The sequence below is a fragment of the Stegodyphus dumicola genome, chromosome 10, assembly GCF_044657685.1.
Source record: "Stegodyphus dumicola isolate Sdum_Otavi_A_Nest chromosome 10, ASM4465768v1".
NCBI lineage: Eukaryota > Metazoa > Arthropoda > Arachnida > Araneae > Eresidae > Stegodyphus > Stegodyphus dumicola.
In genome coordinates this window covers 146,887,654-146,905,401 of record NC_140777.1, presented here as the reverse complement: position 1 = coordinate 146,905,401, position 17,748 = coordinate 146,887,654, and the positions used below count along the sequence as shown (strand labels likewise).

General features: G+C 32.3%; 1 protein-coding gene across 3 annotated transcripts in view; it reads left to right on the top strand.

Moving 5' to 3' along the window:
- LOC118201050 (synaptic vesicular amine transporter-like) overlaps nucleotides 1-17,748 on the top strand; it is a 231,192-nt gene that overhangs the window by 101,677 nt on the left and 111,767 nt on the right. For all 3 annotated transcript variants that reach the window (XM_035373075.2, XM_035373081.2, XM_085825689.1), the window contains exon 2: nucleotides 15,490-15,644. In XM_035373075.2, coding sequence (XP_035228966.1) covers nucleotides 15,515-15,644 — 130 coding nt within the window. In that variant the 5' untranslated portion in view covers nucleotides 15,490-15,514. The remainder of the gene's footprint in view (nucleotides 1-15,489; nucleotides 15,645-17,748) is intronic.

Here is a 17,748-nt window from a genome sequence, read left to right as displayed (position 1 = left end):
TGCTTTTGCGAATCACTTCATTTTTCACTTTTTTTCTATTGCCACTATAAGCAGTTTAGGTGAGTCAAATAATAAACAATATTTTTAAGGAACGGATGTTTGATTTTCCTAATTTTACATGTTTTAAATTTATTTCCTGTTATACTTAGTCATCTACGCATATTAATAATGATTCCCTTCAACATGGATTTCTGATTTTTATCTAATTATTAAATTCCCTTTTTTAGGTTGCGCGTTAAAAAGCATCTTTAGGTGATTAAATTTCCGAACCTCATGAAAGACAAAATCTTAATTTGAGCACACGCAGCTCTTTTTATCAATACAGCCTTTTTTTTTTTTTTTTTTGTATTTACTTGAACTTTCCTACCTAGTGTTGTAGAGACATTGAGTTATTTCGAAACGGGAGACATGAAAAATGAGAATGCTCTCGCCTGGACTCGAACCTCGGACCTCTCGAATACGCGACGAGTGTGCTAACCACTACACCATGAAGGCATGCTAAGAAGAGGGGAGAAATGCCTTATATACTCTCCCTTTTAAACGGTGATTGGGAATTAGGGTACCCAATCGCCACATTCTGGTGGTGGAGAATCATCATCCACCACCTTTCACGCTTGGGCGCCATTGTAGAGATATTAGGATTTTGATGCTAAGAGACGTGAAAAATGAATAGTGCCCTCGTCGGGACTCGAACCTTGGACCTCTCAAATAGGCGCCGAGTGTGCTGGCCATTACACCACGAAGGCACACTAAGAAGGTGGGAGGAATGCCTTATAGTGTAGTTTATAATTTGTATCAGTTTTATAATCTCCATTTAGATGTAATGTTAAATCTAGACCACGGAAACGCTATGGAAAAGAAATGAAATTATAAAAAATAGAAATGTAGACACAAGTGTGAATAGATTGAAAAACAACTAAAGTTATTAATTTACAGTGCATAGAAGATTGCTTTCACAGCAATTGTAAATAATTTTACAGTTAAAATTCATTACATATTACAATACATTTTTCTATAAACTTCCTAAATTAGTGACCACATGCAATACCAGATATTTTAAATACATACCTACATATATACACATCTACATCATATAGCAGTAATATGAATCATGTTTTAACCAGCAATTTTCCATGCAGTTAAGAATGTATTGAATCATTTAAAAGAGCGGCAAATTATGAATGAAAGATTTAGGAACTAAAATTGTGTCGCATTCTGCATCCGTGAATAACGCATTTACTTTAAAAGTGTTAAAAAGCATTAACTTCATTACGATGCTCCGAAATTTCAGCATTGACTAATTGGATCAAGAATGCTTTTACGCGAGCAAAAGGGACAGAACAGCTAGAAATTCAATCAAGTAAAGCCCATCATTTAACGTCGTCCGAAAATGGCACATTCCCTGAAGTTGTCGGAGTTTTCCTAGAAAGCAATATAGTAGAAATTTTAAAGCATATGTTTCAGAATGATATATATTTGCGAAAATAACTCTCAACGCCTTTTCAGTTCCATGAAAAAAAAGGTAATGGCATGCAGTATCTTCAGCTTTTTCGTTCTTGCTTAAAAAATATTCTAATTTCTTCACAACAAAAATGTAAATTAAAAATAACATTAAAACTGGATTTGAATTTTTTTTTTTTTTTTTTTTTTTTGCAATCATTATTTCCTTTTCAAGGAGTGTTGTTTTACTAAATGGTTTCTCTGGAAGTATCACTAGTTTGATTTTTAAGTATATTTTCACCCTAACTATCCCCATCTACAGCTTACATATAACAGTCCATACATCATTACATACATTATAACAGTCCATACATCAACCTCAATTTGCATCTTCTTTTAGTAAATGTTATTGCTGTTGCTTAACCTTTTGATCTTAACCACGAGGTCTATGAATTCATTACGAGACGGGTACAGAAGAATCGCATTTGGCCAAAGCCGTCTTTGGCCGAAGATTTGGGCCCATTCATAATGATAGTACACTATTTTTTCAGTTCAATCCCAATTTTGGTTGAAAACATTTAGGAGGATGCAATCCAAATTTATTGTATCCCTCTTTCTCTCTCGCCATCCTTTTGAAAAGGCTTTCGGCTCAACGGAATTTAAGTACCCTCGCTTTGAAAAGGCACTGTACATTTATAAACATTCACGAAATCTCCAGAATTTGAACCCGGAGAAATCTTTAATACACTTCTCGAAATTAATAGAAAGGATATACGGTTAAAGTTACTTATAAGGGGCAGTAATGTATACATATAGGGATAAATTATTACATATAGGGATAAATTATCAGTTGTTCAATTGCATTACCTATTGCAGTTATACAGAGACCGGATCAAAATCTCTCTAAATTGTCGCCAAGTTTGGCGACTGTTGGGAATTTGTCGCCAAATTTCGCGATGAAAATTAGTCGCCAAAACCAACGCCAGCTTGGCGATATCTCGCCAATTAACGAGAGAGCCATTTTCCTGAATGTTACAAACATTTAGTGTTACGTTACACAAAAAATGCTACACTTCCACAAATAATTTCATTATAATTATTTACATATGTACAAATTCCGTAACAACTAGCACGAAACCTAACATCTGAAGTACATTTTAAGTAAACTGGGAGTTATATGCATTTGCAATTATCATTTGCCATAAACGGTGATGCAATTATTTTTGTATCAACGATGAAATGAAAAACGTCTTCAAGCTTCTAGTTAAATTAAAAATAAGTCATTATTGCCCTATTATCACTCAAAATAAGTTATTATAGCCCTATTAATTGCACTAATATCTATAAAAATCAACTGCTTATTTATTTTCTCGCCTCGTAACATCGAAAATGCCAAGCAAAGCAAAAAACTTAATGTGTTTATTACTCCTGGGCATAAAAAAGCACAAGAACTCTCCTTTATAAAGTGGACACTTTGAATGATTGGATGAAAGTTCATTTGATAATATCCCCAGACTCCCACAAAACATGGGCCATACTCTCCCCTAAGCCTGTTCACCAGTGACTGATGCGGACACATTTGATTGCAGTCGAACATTATCTCAAAGATCTTCACACTTCCCAACCGAACTTGCCAAAATTTCTTTTTCCCCCACCTCACGAGATCAAATTTCTGTTCATTACTCGTTGTCTCTGGGGTGCTGTTAAGTCTTTTGTTACACAGTATAAATTCTTTAATCGCTTAACTTGCAGGTGTAAATATTAGACAGTCTTAGATTGCTTTCAAGGATGGCTTTTGAGAGAAATGCGATTGAGAAGTTATCTGCATAATCCCAGATGCATAACTTATTTACATCTAATTATTCTTTTATCTAGCACTTACAATTCTTTAATAAAATGCACGAAATTTTATAAAGCAAATGTAAAAACGATACTTAAGCTTAATTGATATTACTTGTTGTTAAAAATGAATAATAATTTTGATGAAATTAACTCAGTTGCACTTTCATTTGACGATCATTTACTTTTTTCGAAAAGTGAACATTTTATAACATTAAAGAAAACGAATATGTTTTTATTTTTCCTCTGATTTTAGCTACAAATTGTCTTAGGATTTGTGTATCTAGTTGATTATTCTATCTTAGCTACTAACATTAAGTATAAGAAATATGAATGTTTCCAGACAATTTCTAGAAACCAAGCATTTGCTCACCAAGCCATTTTTTTTAGTTTCATATTTCTTTTCAATATAGACACCAGATATATAGTAAAGATTTGCTTGATATGTTTTAATAAAATAGGTAAAGTACAAAATATCCTTTACGAGATTTCTGGTTACTTTAAATTGAGTTAATTTTCGATTTACAACTCTATACTGCAGGGTTGGATTTTCTCAAACATGTATTTGAATTGCGCTTCTGAAATCAGTAATCAATATCAATAATAATGAAACTTTTAAGGAATTATGTGCTCGATTCCTCTTTCTCATTTAACGATTGTTTTAATCAAGCGAAATACTTTGCTATTCTGAGTATTAAACAAACAGCCATCCGTATATGATTGTAATAATATTTATGCTCCCTTTGATGTAAATTATTATTAAAAACGAATCCAAAAAGATTTTTAGTGCCCTGAAGGGTAAGGAACATACGTGAGGAAAAATGTGGAATTCGGAGACTATATGGACTTTATGAAACACGCATAATGTTAAACACTAATTTTAAAAGATCACTTTGGTAATACTTCTCTTTAAAACAAATGAATTGATGAGGTTGTTCAGATATCAGAAGTAGTTCAGAAGGGAAGAACAGGCTTTATACACTGAGTTCTTATTGAAATTGAATTAGAATCTTCAGATTATCTTACTGCTAGACTAACCACCGCACCTCATAAGAACATTTGAAGAATGCTTTTAATTTCTTAAAGATCCTTATACAAATGAATCAGTTTATTAGATGCTGTTGTTGTGATTAATCTCGCTTTTTAAAATCAGAGCAAATCCACGAAATTCATCGTGGCAAAGAGTTAAAATTGTGTCTGTCGTTGGCAAGAGCCATGGTCACCATACAAGTAACAGTACGACTTTGCTCAGTTCCGCCACCAGTTCTGAAGGACAGCATCTCGAAGGGGACAGGTCAAAGGTTCTTTCACCCCTCTTCCCCTACCACTAACCTCTCGCGATGACGTTCGCTCGCTGCATGTTTTGAATGACCCCATGCCGCTCAGACGCTACACATTCACAAACATCCATGTCTTCTCCGGGATGGCAGCAATTTATTAGTATGCAAGGCATTGAGTTTTGCTGAGAGAACATTACTTTGAAGCGTATGAGTCTCAAAAATGAAAGAAATGATACATAGCCTCATGTTCTTATTGAGTAATTTAATCGTTCTTTGAAAAGTTAAAATAAATTATCTTATACACAGAGTGTGCTTATACACTTTTAAAACGATTTTGGAGCTGTTTAATTAATGTTTAAAACGTAAAGAATATTTTTAAAAATGTTAAATTTTATAGCAGTTTTCTGGACTATAAGTCTGTGTCGTCATTTTCACGAAGGAAAGGTCTTTTTATAAAATTTTCCATGGATATTAATTTCTATTCCTCTTCCAGTACTTTCCATAGTCTACCAATCGTGATGGGTTTGAGCATAGAAAGAGCTCTTTTTAAGAGACGCAAGGGCACAATACTCCATGGGTAAAACGACAGGGGACTTCGCAGTTATACATTGAAAAGGTATTTATGAAATATCTGTATCAGTCTGCTTTATTTCGAGGGATGCAGTGGTACTTTTTGAAGTATGATTTGTTGCTTTGTCTTGATGAAATTTCACTCTTTGAATGTCATTGTAATAAAGAAATGGAATTTCTTCTGTAACTATCGTACGTAAAACTTTCTCTTGATAGTACGTTGAATTTATTTTTAACATTTTTCCCAACTCTTCTTATTTTCACTTTACCGTTGTAAGCGATTCCTGTGAGAATCATAAACAGCTTGCTGAATATTTTTTTTTTTTTTTTTTTCATTGACGGAACCAAGTCACACTTTTGTTCTCTTCGTTTATGATAATAAATAGACCTTTTTTTGTTGCAGTCATTTAGGTAAATCCGTGCTTCATGAAAGGTCACAATGTATTTACATTTATCTCCTTGCTTAACAGTTTTCATACACGGTTTTTACAAATTGCTCTTCACTGAGCTACATGTGTCGGCAGCAGTTGGTGAACAATGTATTTTTGGCTTTTTGAATTTATAAATCTTGCTTTATTGTTCTATTTATCGCTACTATAGATATATTTAATAAATTTGCAAGTAATTTCTGCGTCGACAAATGTTTTTCTTGTTATCAATAATTTAACTTTAGAAACATTAGAAACAATGCTTACGTTTTTCGGGCACTCATTTGGAGTTCGCTTTCCATGAAAAAATAATTATTGATGGTTTTTCGCTTTCCGATTTAAATGTTAATTTTTTTTTTTTTTTTTTTTTTTTTTTTTTTTTTTTTTTTGTAAACTCTAAATGCAATTCCTCGTAGTCCAGGCTTATGCAAGTAAGTTCTAGCACTAACAAAATGATTAAAAAATGCATAATAGCACCGCAAAGAGGAAAAAATTTCTTTTAAAATAATAAGAAAAACAAAATAAAATATTTTAAAAAAATCTTAAAGCTTTCAGATTTTAAATTACGCCCAAAGGCTCGTTTTCTTTACCGTTTTGTGTGTTACCTTTACTTATAAAATATCGCGTTCTTGGCACTTAAACCCTAAAATTTAATTCAATAGCAATATCTCAAAATAATTTTAAAATGAGCATATGTTTAGAATTTCCGATACACAGTCTCGTGCGCTGGAGATAAAAAGGTTTTTTTTTTTTTTTCCCCTTTCCGAAAGTGTTGTCATTGCTCGCTTTGAAATCGCTGAGTTTGTTAATGAAAAATTCTTTAATGTCTGACAAAACATGGAATAGGTTATAAAAAAAATTCCAAATCCCAAATTAGGCTTTCCAGATATTCTGTGGAGGATTACGTTATTCAAAATGTGATGGCGTAGGTACCTTTTTTTATCACAATGCGAGAAACATACACACATTTATGAAGCTTCTTCATTATTTAATTTCTTTAAATATGATACAGGGCTGTAATATTCGATGGCAACAGTTTGAAAAGTAAACCAACGCAGAAAGTGAACCGACGTAAAATGCCAAAACGAAATTAATGGCCCTTTTGGGCTAACGCCCTTTGGGATAAAAATATAATAATATAACGAGGACTCAATAATTTAAATTGAGAATAAATTTGTGAAAAATTGCAGGAAATAACCTTTTGGTAGTTTGTGCTTTTGGTGAAGCCAAATACGGATAAAATTCTGTTTCAAATACGGATAGCATCACTTCTATAAAAGTGCTTCCAGCGAGGAACAGGAACAAGGAGATTTAAATCAATGTGAAGTTTCGCAGCTAGCTTTGTTGGAGCATAAGCCATCTCATTTTGAGAATTTCCGCAGAGTCAAGCAAGATTAATGTCCATATTAAGTTTTTGCAAGGTCTTTATATTAACCTGAATTTCAAACCAAGTTTCTCTGAAGCATTAATTTTCTGTACTAATCGTAGCGAAGAAAGAGAATCATTAATATTAAAACGCGCATTGATCTCAAACCACTACAAGACTTTTGAATCCATTTCACAGAAAGTTTAACCAAGCAACTCACCCTGAAAAACAGAGTCCTTATCACTATTTCTCTACTGTTGGAAGTTTATTTCTTGTTTATCTTGATAAACAACAAAAGCAAGGCCTTTATCATTCATCTTATTTCCATCTTTTAAATAAATTAATTGGTATTCTACAAGGATAGCATCGGAATAACCAGCAACCGGCAGAGTGTTCCTGTTAGGATGCGGCAAAGAAGAAATTGGAAAAATTTTACTTATTTTGTACCTATAAATTGTAAAACCGTCCTTTCACAACACTTTTTAATTATGAAATAGTAATTTCTTCTCATAAAGTCAAAACCATGTTCTTCAATCCACAGCTTGTTTACATGCAACATTTTGAAAGAAGAATAAATTTAAAAGCAGCAGACTCATTTCAGATAATAAGCTTCTGCCAGAAATTTTGTTCCAAAACATTTGCTTCATTTTAATTCTTTATCGAAATCGTTCTAAAATGTGTCAACACATTCTGTAAATACAAAAATGCCTGTCATAGATGACATCTCCAAATAAAGTACTCTTTTATCAGGTAAGAAATTTGCTCTGTACTGTTCTTTAACATAAGTATATACACGGAATATATTTTACTTCTATTTAATGGACATTTTAAATAAGGGGTCCTTGTTGTAAGACTATGTTTCATTCATCTTTCATGGCTGCCCTCAATACATATATTATATATAGGATTCTTATCTTATTAACACATATTATCACGTTCATTTGCAGCTAGGCAGCTGAGGTTAAGTGTTCTATAATTAAACTATCGCAACTACTCCTGCAAAACGTTTTAAATATTATGCTGCTGATTATTGATGTTTTATTTCTCCAGTAACCTATGAAACATACAATTATGTAGCTTAAAAGCGTTCAAGTAAAGAATTTCGTTAAAAATTTATTTATTTGGCGAAAGATAATTGCGAAATGACTAGAGGGATACGAATATATTTCTATTACTTATTTAATAAATGATTGGTTGAATGAACTGCGTCATTCAACCAATCATTTAATTTAATTTCACTCATTTAATTTTAATCATTTAATTTCACTTATGTAAAGTGATTTTTTGAGGCAGTAGGAAATACTGGCTAGTTTATTTTGTCTCGGAACAAACAATTCTTGTCCTGTTATTTTAAAAGCAATATGGATCTAGCGTACACTAAAAATAAAGGTTAGTTTTCTTACCTCTAGAGCAGTGTTTCTTAACTTTTTGACTATCGTACCATCTAACCAAAAACTGAAAACCTTTAGTACCACCACTACAAAGTACTACTACCACCACAATTCACAATTCTTGAACACTGCTCAGAACGCATAAAGATACGAGTGTTAGAGAAAAAAACTCAGTCAGGATGTTGGGTTCTAATTTTTGAATTTAATGGTTAAAAATCCTTTGCTTTTTTTCGTACCACCTAATTTTCTATCGCGTACCACCGGTTAAGAACCCCTGCTCTAGAGCATTTTTACTTTATTTTTATTTTTGAAAGAAAAGAAATGACGGAAAAATGGTCTTTAATTCAAATTTGGGATAAAGGTACTTTATAATATTAGTTCTATATATATAATGTTATTCACGCAGACAACGTATAGTGGAAAACGTGAAGTGAAACGTACAATTTTGAAAGCATGAAGGAAAGGGAAGAATTCTGTGCTTTTACTAATAATACTTCATTCCAATACTTGTCTCGCGCTCAAAACAAGAAGATTCTGTTCTTTTTCAAGATAACCTTTACTCAAAAAGAAATGTTAATTTTAAAAGGAAAAGCTAATTTTATTGAAACTAGTGATCAAAGGAAAACTTTATGTTAGTATCCTAGATGAAAAATAAGAAGTAAGTAAATCTGAAATTACTAACGCATCGAAAAATAAAAAAGGTAATTGTCAAATTATAGATGAAGAAGTTTAATGAAAATTATTAAATGGAAAAGGCCAATCTACATATTTTTAAATTTCATTCACTTTTTATACATAAAAAATTTTAGATGATATTTTTGCTTTAAGTAATTAAATGCGTAATACACGTTAAAACATTTAAATAATAGTATATGCATTCAAGATTAAATTTATAGTTTAAAAACATATTATGGATATTAACTAATGTTCTTCTTAATATTACGCATGGTATATGTATCTGAAAGCATTTTAACAACGTAAAATAGTGGTACTAAAATATATAAAATCGGAAATTATAGTTAAACACATTTTGAAATTTAAAGTTCCTAATTCCTCTAATAAGACGCCCAGACGATTTAGTGGTTAGGGGAGCCGACTGCGATACGAAAGGGGCCAGGTTCGAATCCCGGAGAAGGCATGGTTGTAAATGTCCGTCTCTTCATAGAAGGCAAAGGTGGCCCACCTATTAGGTGCCTCCATAATAAAGTGACCACCACGTCTGGCCTTAGTAGTGGCCAATCCGAAGTCGGCTGAGGGGCACGCCATTGGTTAAAAAATCGCTCCAATGATGGACGTTTTAGTTGAGTGTGCAAAAACATGGCCTCATCATTATCCTCTATTGTGAAGTTTCGCTATACTTTAAGAAAAATTTTAAAATGCCGAATGTAAAGTTCCTGTAATCATATATTTCCAGCTTTATGATAAATGAAAAATAAGCATACCGAAGGCATAACATTCAATCTGGTATTCTTAATAATCTTAAGAATGTGTTCTAGACATGAATCTGTAAATTTTTTCATTCTATTCAATTTAGTTTTCTGGAATATTTATTTCCTTGAGCAAGCAAAACTAATAATAATGGCATTATTGCAAAAAATTTAATTCAACAAAAACTTCCCAGTAGCACTTAATTACTTTTTCTCTCATAACAACAATTTTAACATCGCATTCCAAAAGCTGCAAAAACTTCTATTCAACTGAGTCTAGCGACAATTTTTTTTTCTAGAGCAAGGGGAAAAAATGTCATAACGTCTCTTGCATTCCATTGCAGAAAGCAAGAAAATTATCAATTTAAATGAGGATCGCAGGGGGTTTTAATGAAGAAGACCTTCGAGAGCATAGCAACAACACAAAAGAATGTTGTGAACATGGCGGTGATAACAACACATGTATGCAGCCCTACGATCACTTAATACAATCAAATGATACCTCCATCGCCATTCGGATGAGGCTGCAACTGGTTACTATGGAGAGATGAAGAATGTTAGAACATGCGGATGATGCATTCTTCGGGCACAATTTTACTCCTCGGTGAGATGGCGGTAAATTTCAGAGTAAGCCGTCGAATGCTTGAAATAGTAAAATTTATACGAATTAGAAGAATTACAGGAAAGCTTTTCTTAACGTGAATCCTTACTACGTAACAGATAGTTAGCACGACTTAATGTAATGCCAACATTTATCACTTCAGAAAATTTAGTAAAGGATTAACGACTAGGTGCAGTATTTTTCTGCGTTAATTTTGTTGATAACTTAGAACTTTTAACATGGTTTAAATTCAGAAATAGTGTTAAGTAGTAGTAAAATGAGTAATTAAAAAAGAGGGAGCTATTGTATTAATCAAGCACTGATGCATGTATCGACGTTTATGACATACAACTGGAAATTTTAATAAAGTATTAAAACTTTTCAAAAGATAATTTAGTTTTAGTGATTAATATATTTTGCCAAGTACTATTTGTTGAACATTATATTAATTTTAATATATGGTAAACTTCATTTTACTGTAGAAATTTCAGCTAAAATGAGAGTTACGCCATTAAGAAAATTCGTGATCTCTTTTCGCTAGAAAATGTACTTTCTTAGGTTTGAAATTTGTAAAAAACACTTTAAATTGTCATAACTTTTTAACAGAATTTCGAAGTTTATCTGATATAGGTTCCCTTTTCTTCAGGAGCAAATATTTAGCGAAACGAATGGAGTCTAGATCTGACTTATTTCTGACCCTAAGATTAGATCGCAGACAAAAAAGCTATCACTAAAAGAGCTCGGGCTAATTTTCAGTCGTATTTTAGTATGTTATAAAAATTTCGTACTGACCCTGATATGGAACAAAGATTCAAAATTCTCTGAAATCTGTATAAAATGGTCACAAGTTGCCTGATAAGATAAAAGTGTCTAACACTATTCAGATACCATTTTAAGATTTTTGCAGAAAAAAAACCTCAAACTCACATTAGGAAATTTAAACATAAATAAAATTTTAAATATTTAGTTTTTAATTAACTCTGAAGACTTTATCTTCTGTTATAATTTAAAAGCACTTTTTAACTTACTCTAATTGATAGATTAATTATAACCACTGTTTTTGTTTTACTATACTATGCTACTGTGCTTTCCATCATGAATTAATCAATCATGTTTTAAGTTTAGAAGATTTAGAAAGTTTTAATTTGTTATGGCTCATTAGTGGTTCTATTGGGGAATATCATAAGCCTTATACAGTGCTTAGAAAATACACTTTCTTTAATGCTTTTTGGTGAAATCATTTTATTTCTTAAATATGTACCAATTTGTAAAGCGAAGCTTCTTTTCTTTTTTGAATGTGAATATTTCTTTGAGTTTACCTTTCTATACTATATTAATTTGATTTCTGGCAGTTTATGTGGTACTTTTTTCTCTTATAATGTGCGTTTTCTGGTGTAAAGTGTGTAAGCATGAGAGTTGATAGCAGCGATATAAATGGAAACACAAGAAAAAGTTGGCTAGAAAAATAAATAACCATTGCATCTGTATAAAAGAGGTAGATAAGAAAAGAAGTAGAAAGTAGAAAGTAGATAGTAAAAGCTGTAGACAGTAAATAGCTCCTAAAGACATTATGATTTTTTTGGAAGCAGGAGATGTGAAAAATGAGCAACGCTTTCGCCTGGAATTGAACCATGGACTCTGGAATACGATGCAGACCACTACACCACCAAGGCACGCTAAGAAGGAAGGAGAAATACCTTACATACTCACCCTTTTAAAGGGCGACTGGGGTTTAGGGGACACAATCGCCAAATCCTGGGCAGAGAGAATCATCACCACCACCCTTTTAATTCGGGCGCCACTGTAGAGACATTAGGATTTTTTTGAAATCAGGAAATGTGAAAAATGAGCAACGCCTTCCCCGAGAATCGAACCTTAACGGACCTCTGGAATACGCACCAAGCGTACAGACCACTACATAACGAAGGCACGCTAAGAAGATGGGAGAAATAACTTACAAAATAATAAACTACATACAACATATAATGAGAAATAATTTTACTTTTCTTTCTCATAATGTGCTCATCCCTCTACTTTTTTTAATGCTAACGAAAGCGCTTGCATCATTTTTAAAACCAGTTTTCTATAAATCTAAATACCTGTTAAATCATTTTTGCTAATTTTAAATGTGACTGTAAACAACCGTTTTCTATGAAGTTTACTTAAAATTTTCGCATACATATGGCAAAATGTCGTATGAAATCTTGTGATATGGTAATACAGTTAGTCCAATTATCACTATGTTAATTTTCTGAGAAAATGTTTTACTGTCTTATTTTGTTCAAACAAAATAACTGCAGAAATGATATTTTATTTACTGATTAGCGGTATCACAAGAGATCATTTATTTCGTCCTTTATTTGAAGACAGGAAAGATCACAGTGTTCAGATATCCGTAAATATTAATCACAAATGGTGTCAAAGTGTCTTTAAGAAATCGAGAAAATCTTTCGGAAAGCGTAAACATATTGATTCTTTAATATCGCTTTATCGGTATTTAATCAAGCAAATAGATACGGATAATCGAAAAGGAAGGTACTGTTTAGATATTGCAGTGACTTTCTTTTAATATAAACAGATTTCTATCCAAAGAAAATAATGACACGTATTTTTAAACTTTGAGCATTTCCTATAAAACATAAATTAAAAATGTAAATACTCTCTTTAACGCATTTAATAAACATGTAAATAAAATGAATGATACGTACATAAATTAAAGTAAATTTAGCTTATTTTAGTAGGTTTCTCTTTGCAGTTTGGTAGACCTGTTGGAAAAAATCGGTAGTTTAAAGATCCATTAAAGGATTTTAGACATTACCGAAGAAGTGGCCTTAATTTTTATAACTGAAGGTCAACGACAAATCTATTTGCGACGCTTTCTCCTTCTGAGTATTCCAGCGTAATAGATACCGAAGCAAACTGTATTTCATGTAATATACATCTCGTATAAAGTAGTTCGGGAAATAATTTCATAGATCATTGTCTTCTATTCATAGTTAATTAAATAAAAAAAATAATTTTAGCATTTGTGATTTTTATTTTCATGGTTTCAGTTTAGTATAATGCTGAATATAGTATCAGCTTAAATAATTTAAACTAGATATTTTTCCTGAAAGAAAATGACAAAAAAATAAAGATCTTAAAATGTTCCTATTGATTGTACTACAAACCTGAGTAAGTTATAGAAGGTACGACGAAATTAAGACGAATAAATAACTATTTTCAACTTTGTACATAATCTTTCTTTACTTTCATTCATAAACATATTTATTACCTGCATGAGCTATTGGGTTTTAATGAAAGCTTTATGTTTTCTTTTTTGTGCATTTTACCGTCATGTACTTAACTTTTAGAAGCCAATGTACATGAGTAAACGACCGAAATTTCTTCTGTCTAATCAAAGACCTACACTTAAAAGATATCTAAAAATTTTGGCAAATAGATCGTAATAACTATATTGGCGTAGACCGGAAGTATTTTATGAAAATACAAGTAGTAGTATTTTTTCCAAGAAACTAAATTATAATTTTCTCCTCTATTTCGTTACTGCTTAGTATTGTTATGAATTTTGTATATGTAATAATAATTTTAGTGAAAACGTACGTGAAATTGTTGTAATTTTCTATATAATGTAACATGAAAATCTAAAGAGACGATGCTCTACCAGAAAAGTAAAAGTACAAGGGCAAGTCTAACATTGAGCAAATGATTATCTCGCAAAAATGGCGAGATATCGCCAAGATGGCGATGGGTTTGGCGACAAATTTTTGTCGCCCGTTAGGGAAGAAATCGCCAAAAGTCGTCAAGTTTAACAACATTTTATTCCGGTATTGTAATTGAATAATTGTAATTATTCCATATATGCAAATGTTATCGTATCCAGCTTTTAGATGCAACTTTAACGAATATGCTTTCCAGTAACTTCGAGAAATGGAATTTACCAGCGATTTCTCGGCGGCCGGGTGAAAACTATATAAGACTGAGAAAGCATCTGCTCTCAGTTTTTTTTTTTTTTTTTTTCATTTTCCAATAGCAGGGCTCTTGCCTATAACGGCATCGGCCACTCCTAAGGCCTTAAGTGGTGGCCGTTTTATTTTGGAGGTACCTAATAGGCGGCCAACGTTACCTCCTATGAAGGGACAGAGAATTTTACATCCATGCATTCTCTGGAATTCTAACCCAGGCGCTTCGGTATCGCGGTCGGGCTCCCCTAGCAACTATACCATCTGGGCGGCCTCTCAGCTGTTGTTAGTTTACAGCTGAATTCGGAGTATTAAGGGCTTCGCCTTTAGATGGGCTTTGCATTGCGTTGTGTTTAACGCTCTTAACAGTCTGAAATGAAATAACTGATTATACCGTGTTATACTGTGCACAATTACTTTGTTAGAAAGTACCAGAACTGTGAATTTTTTTGTGTGTAAGGTATTTCTTCAACCTTCTTGGCATGCTTTCGGGGTGTGGTGGTCTGCACGCTGGGCGCTTATTCTAGAGGTTCATGGTTCGATTCCCGGCGAAGGCTTTGCTCATTTTTCACACCTCCTGCTTCCAAAAAACCTAATGTCTCTATATGTGAAATAAATTTTTTCAAGCTATCTTCAAGTCTGTGCGCATTCAATTTAATACGTACCCGTACGTACGCATTAGTATCTATTCTGAAATTAATTACAATTAAATCAGTTTAGTAATACGTTTACAGTTTTGCTTCTTGTTATTAAAACTAGTACAATCTGAAATTATATGCTCATAAGGAACTGCAGTTGGTATTTGATTTAAAAAATAAAACAAATTACATGAAATGAATAAATAATTTCTTGAAAATAAAATATAATATGTCTCAGCTTGAATTCAAAGCTAAATTACTTTGTATTAATAGTAGTTTAAAATAAATGAATGTTTTCTTGAATAATGATACTGAAGTATAGATTTTTCATTATTACTGTTGACTTCAAACCAAATATCTGATGTCACTAACGATTTTTGAATGCATGAGTATCAAAGAAACATTTTATAAAGGTCATTATTTTTGTATCATTATGTCATACGGCAATTATATTCAAGACAACACGCACTCATTTAACAAGAACTATCTTCTGGTGTTAAAATGCTAAAATGTTTTGCATGATGATTCATATCTTTTCTCATTTCAGCCATCAGTAAATCCCAGACTCCAAAATGACTCAAGATATGACATCCAGCAATTGCATCTTGGATTTCATGCAAAGATTTCGAGGTTCCAGGAGGTTAGTTCTTCTCATCGTCGCAATAGCTTTACTGCTAGATAATATGCTGCTCAGCTCAGTGGGTGAGTCTTTTGGCAATTAATAATTCGAATCCCTGCTTTTTCCCTAAAATCAAGGAGATATATTATATAAGATGTAGTGACTTTTTTCCTTTGCTTGTCTTTTGTTCAATTTGACTTTAAAGGTTTTTTGCGTGGTCCGAGATTCTAGTATTATACTAAAATACTATTTTGAAAAAGATGATCCAGATTCTTGACTATGCTGCTGATTTATTAACAAAGGAAGTATTATAATTGCAAGAACAAAACGAACATTAGTAATGGTATTTTCGGTTTTGTAGAAAGTGGCAGTAAATGCACTCAAAAACGAAACAAAATGTATTCTGAACCAGTAAACGGCCATTATTCTGAAACATGAAATTATAATCTTGGAACCTAGCTAACTGTTAAGCTTCTAGACCAGTTTCGAGGGAAAACACCCTCATGGGGGCTCTAAGAGTTTCTCACTTCTCTTTCCCTACTACCAACTTCTCAAAACGCCTTTTCGTTCAGTATGTATTTTTAGTGTCTCTTTGTCACATAGGCACTATACGTTTACAAACATATGTCTTCTCTAGGATTTGAACACAGACCTATCAGTACTGTAGTCGGCATAACTAAACAATTCACGGCTAGGCTGCATACTAAACTGACAGAAATGTTCCAAAATTATAATCAATTTTATGCTTCTTTTCTCGTAGCCCTTTTTAGAACTTCAAAATTAGAAGCTAAGCTCTTCACCACTTGGAAGAAAATTTCTTAGTATCTGTATCGATCTTCGAATTTTCAAGCAATTGTTGGAGATCTTTCTCTGCTAAAGGTGTCCAAGTGAATGCCATTATTTACTAATTTACAATTAATGGGTAATGATTTTGCTTTTTTATAACAGATGTTTCTAACAGAACTGCTTGCGTACACTGCTCGAACCTGGGAACACTTCTGTTTGAAAGGTTCAACAGCAATATTTGATAATTAGTTTGCTTATCTTGGTCCAGAGAAAAATCTGAGAACAAGATTGCTACAGATATTAAGAAAAGTATTATTGCTGCCAATCGCTACCTTTTTTAAAGCTTAAAAAAGTTTTACTATCTAAATCATTTCAAAGTTATACGATATTGTTGTTATACGAAACTATGAAACGACTTTTGCTTGCGTATGGCTCTGAAAACTTTAACTAAATAAAAGGAATGCTAGAAACTTTTCTAGTTTTTTTTTTTTTTTTTTTTTTTTTTTTTTTTTTTTTGCGGGAAAGTCCTAAGAAAACTCTATGACATGTGGTGACATAAATATATTAAGGAATTACATAAATTATGTAAACGAAATGGTATTATCAAATTCGTTAAAATTTATGACACGAAATTTGGTGTTCGTATTTGCCAAATAAATTTTCTTCTTTAATATTTAAAACGTTTGGACTATAAGCAAATGAGAAAACGAGAAGGCCAAGACTTCGATGTTTGGACAGCATCGACAGTAACTTTAACATTATTAATATTATCAGTTTAGGAGGAAACCTTTAGCCAAACGGAAAGTAGAGTAGAAGAGGGCATAAGTAAGGAAGAGGTCCATCCCTGGATGGATATTGTGTCAATAGAAGAAGAAGAAGAAAGTGAACCCTTTACCTGTTTATATGTAGCTAGATAGGAAGGAGGAAAATCAGAAGAAAATGTTTCATTATAGCGAAGCACTCAATCTGGTTAAGGAGAATTTTGCACATTTAAGAGCTTTTCCAGGGCTAGGGGAACTCGTTTTGTGGTTGGCTGCCATCGTGATTAAAAGAATATTATAACAGCATATTTCAGAATTATTAACATATGTTTTAGAATATTACTAACAACATCTATGAGAATATTACTAAGAAGTAGAATTTTGTTTCAAATTAGGAAATTATTTCAATATGCCTTTTCCCAAACTACTACTAAGGATTCTAATCACAATAAAAATGAATATTAATGTGCCAAGCCCCTATTTCACCTAGCTGGTATAAGCCGGGCATATGACTAAAAGGAGGACAGTCAAAAACATAATTAAATGATAAAGACAAATATACTCGAAGAAGTATCAGAATATTATCGAATCACTTCTCAAAAATTATTTGAGTTATTTTCAAATGGCGCAATGGAATTAT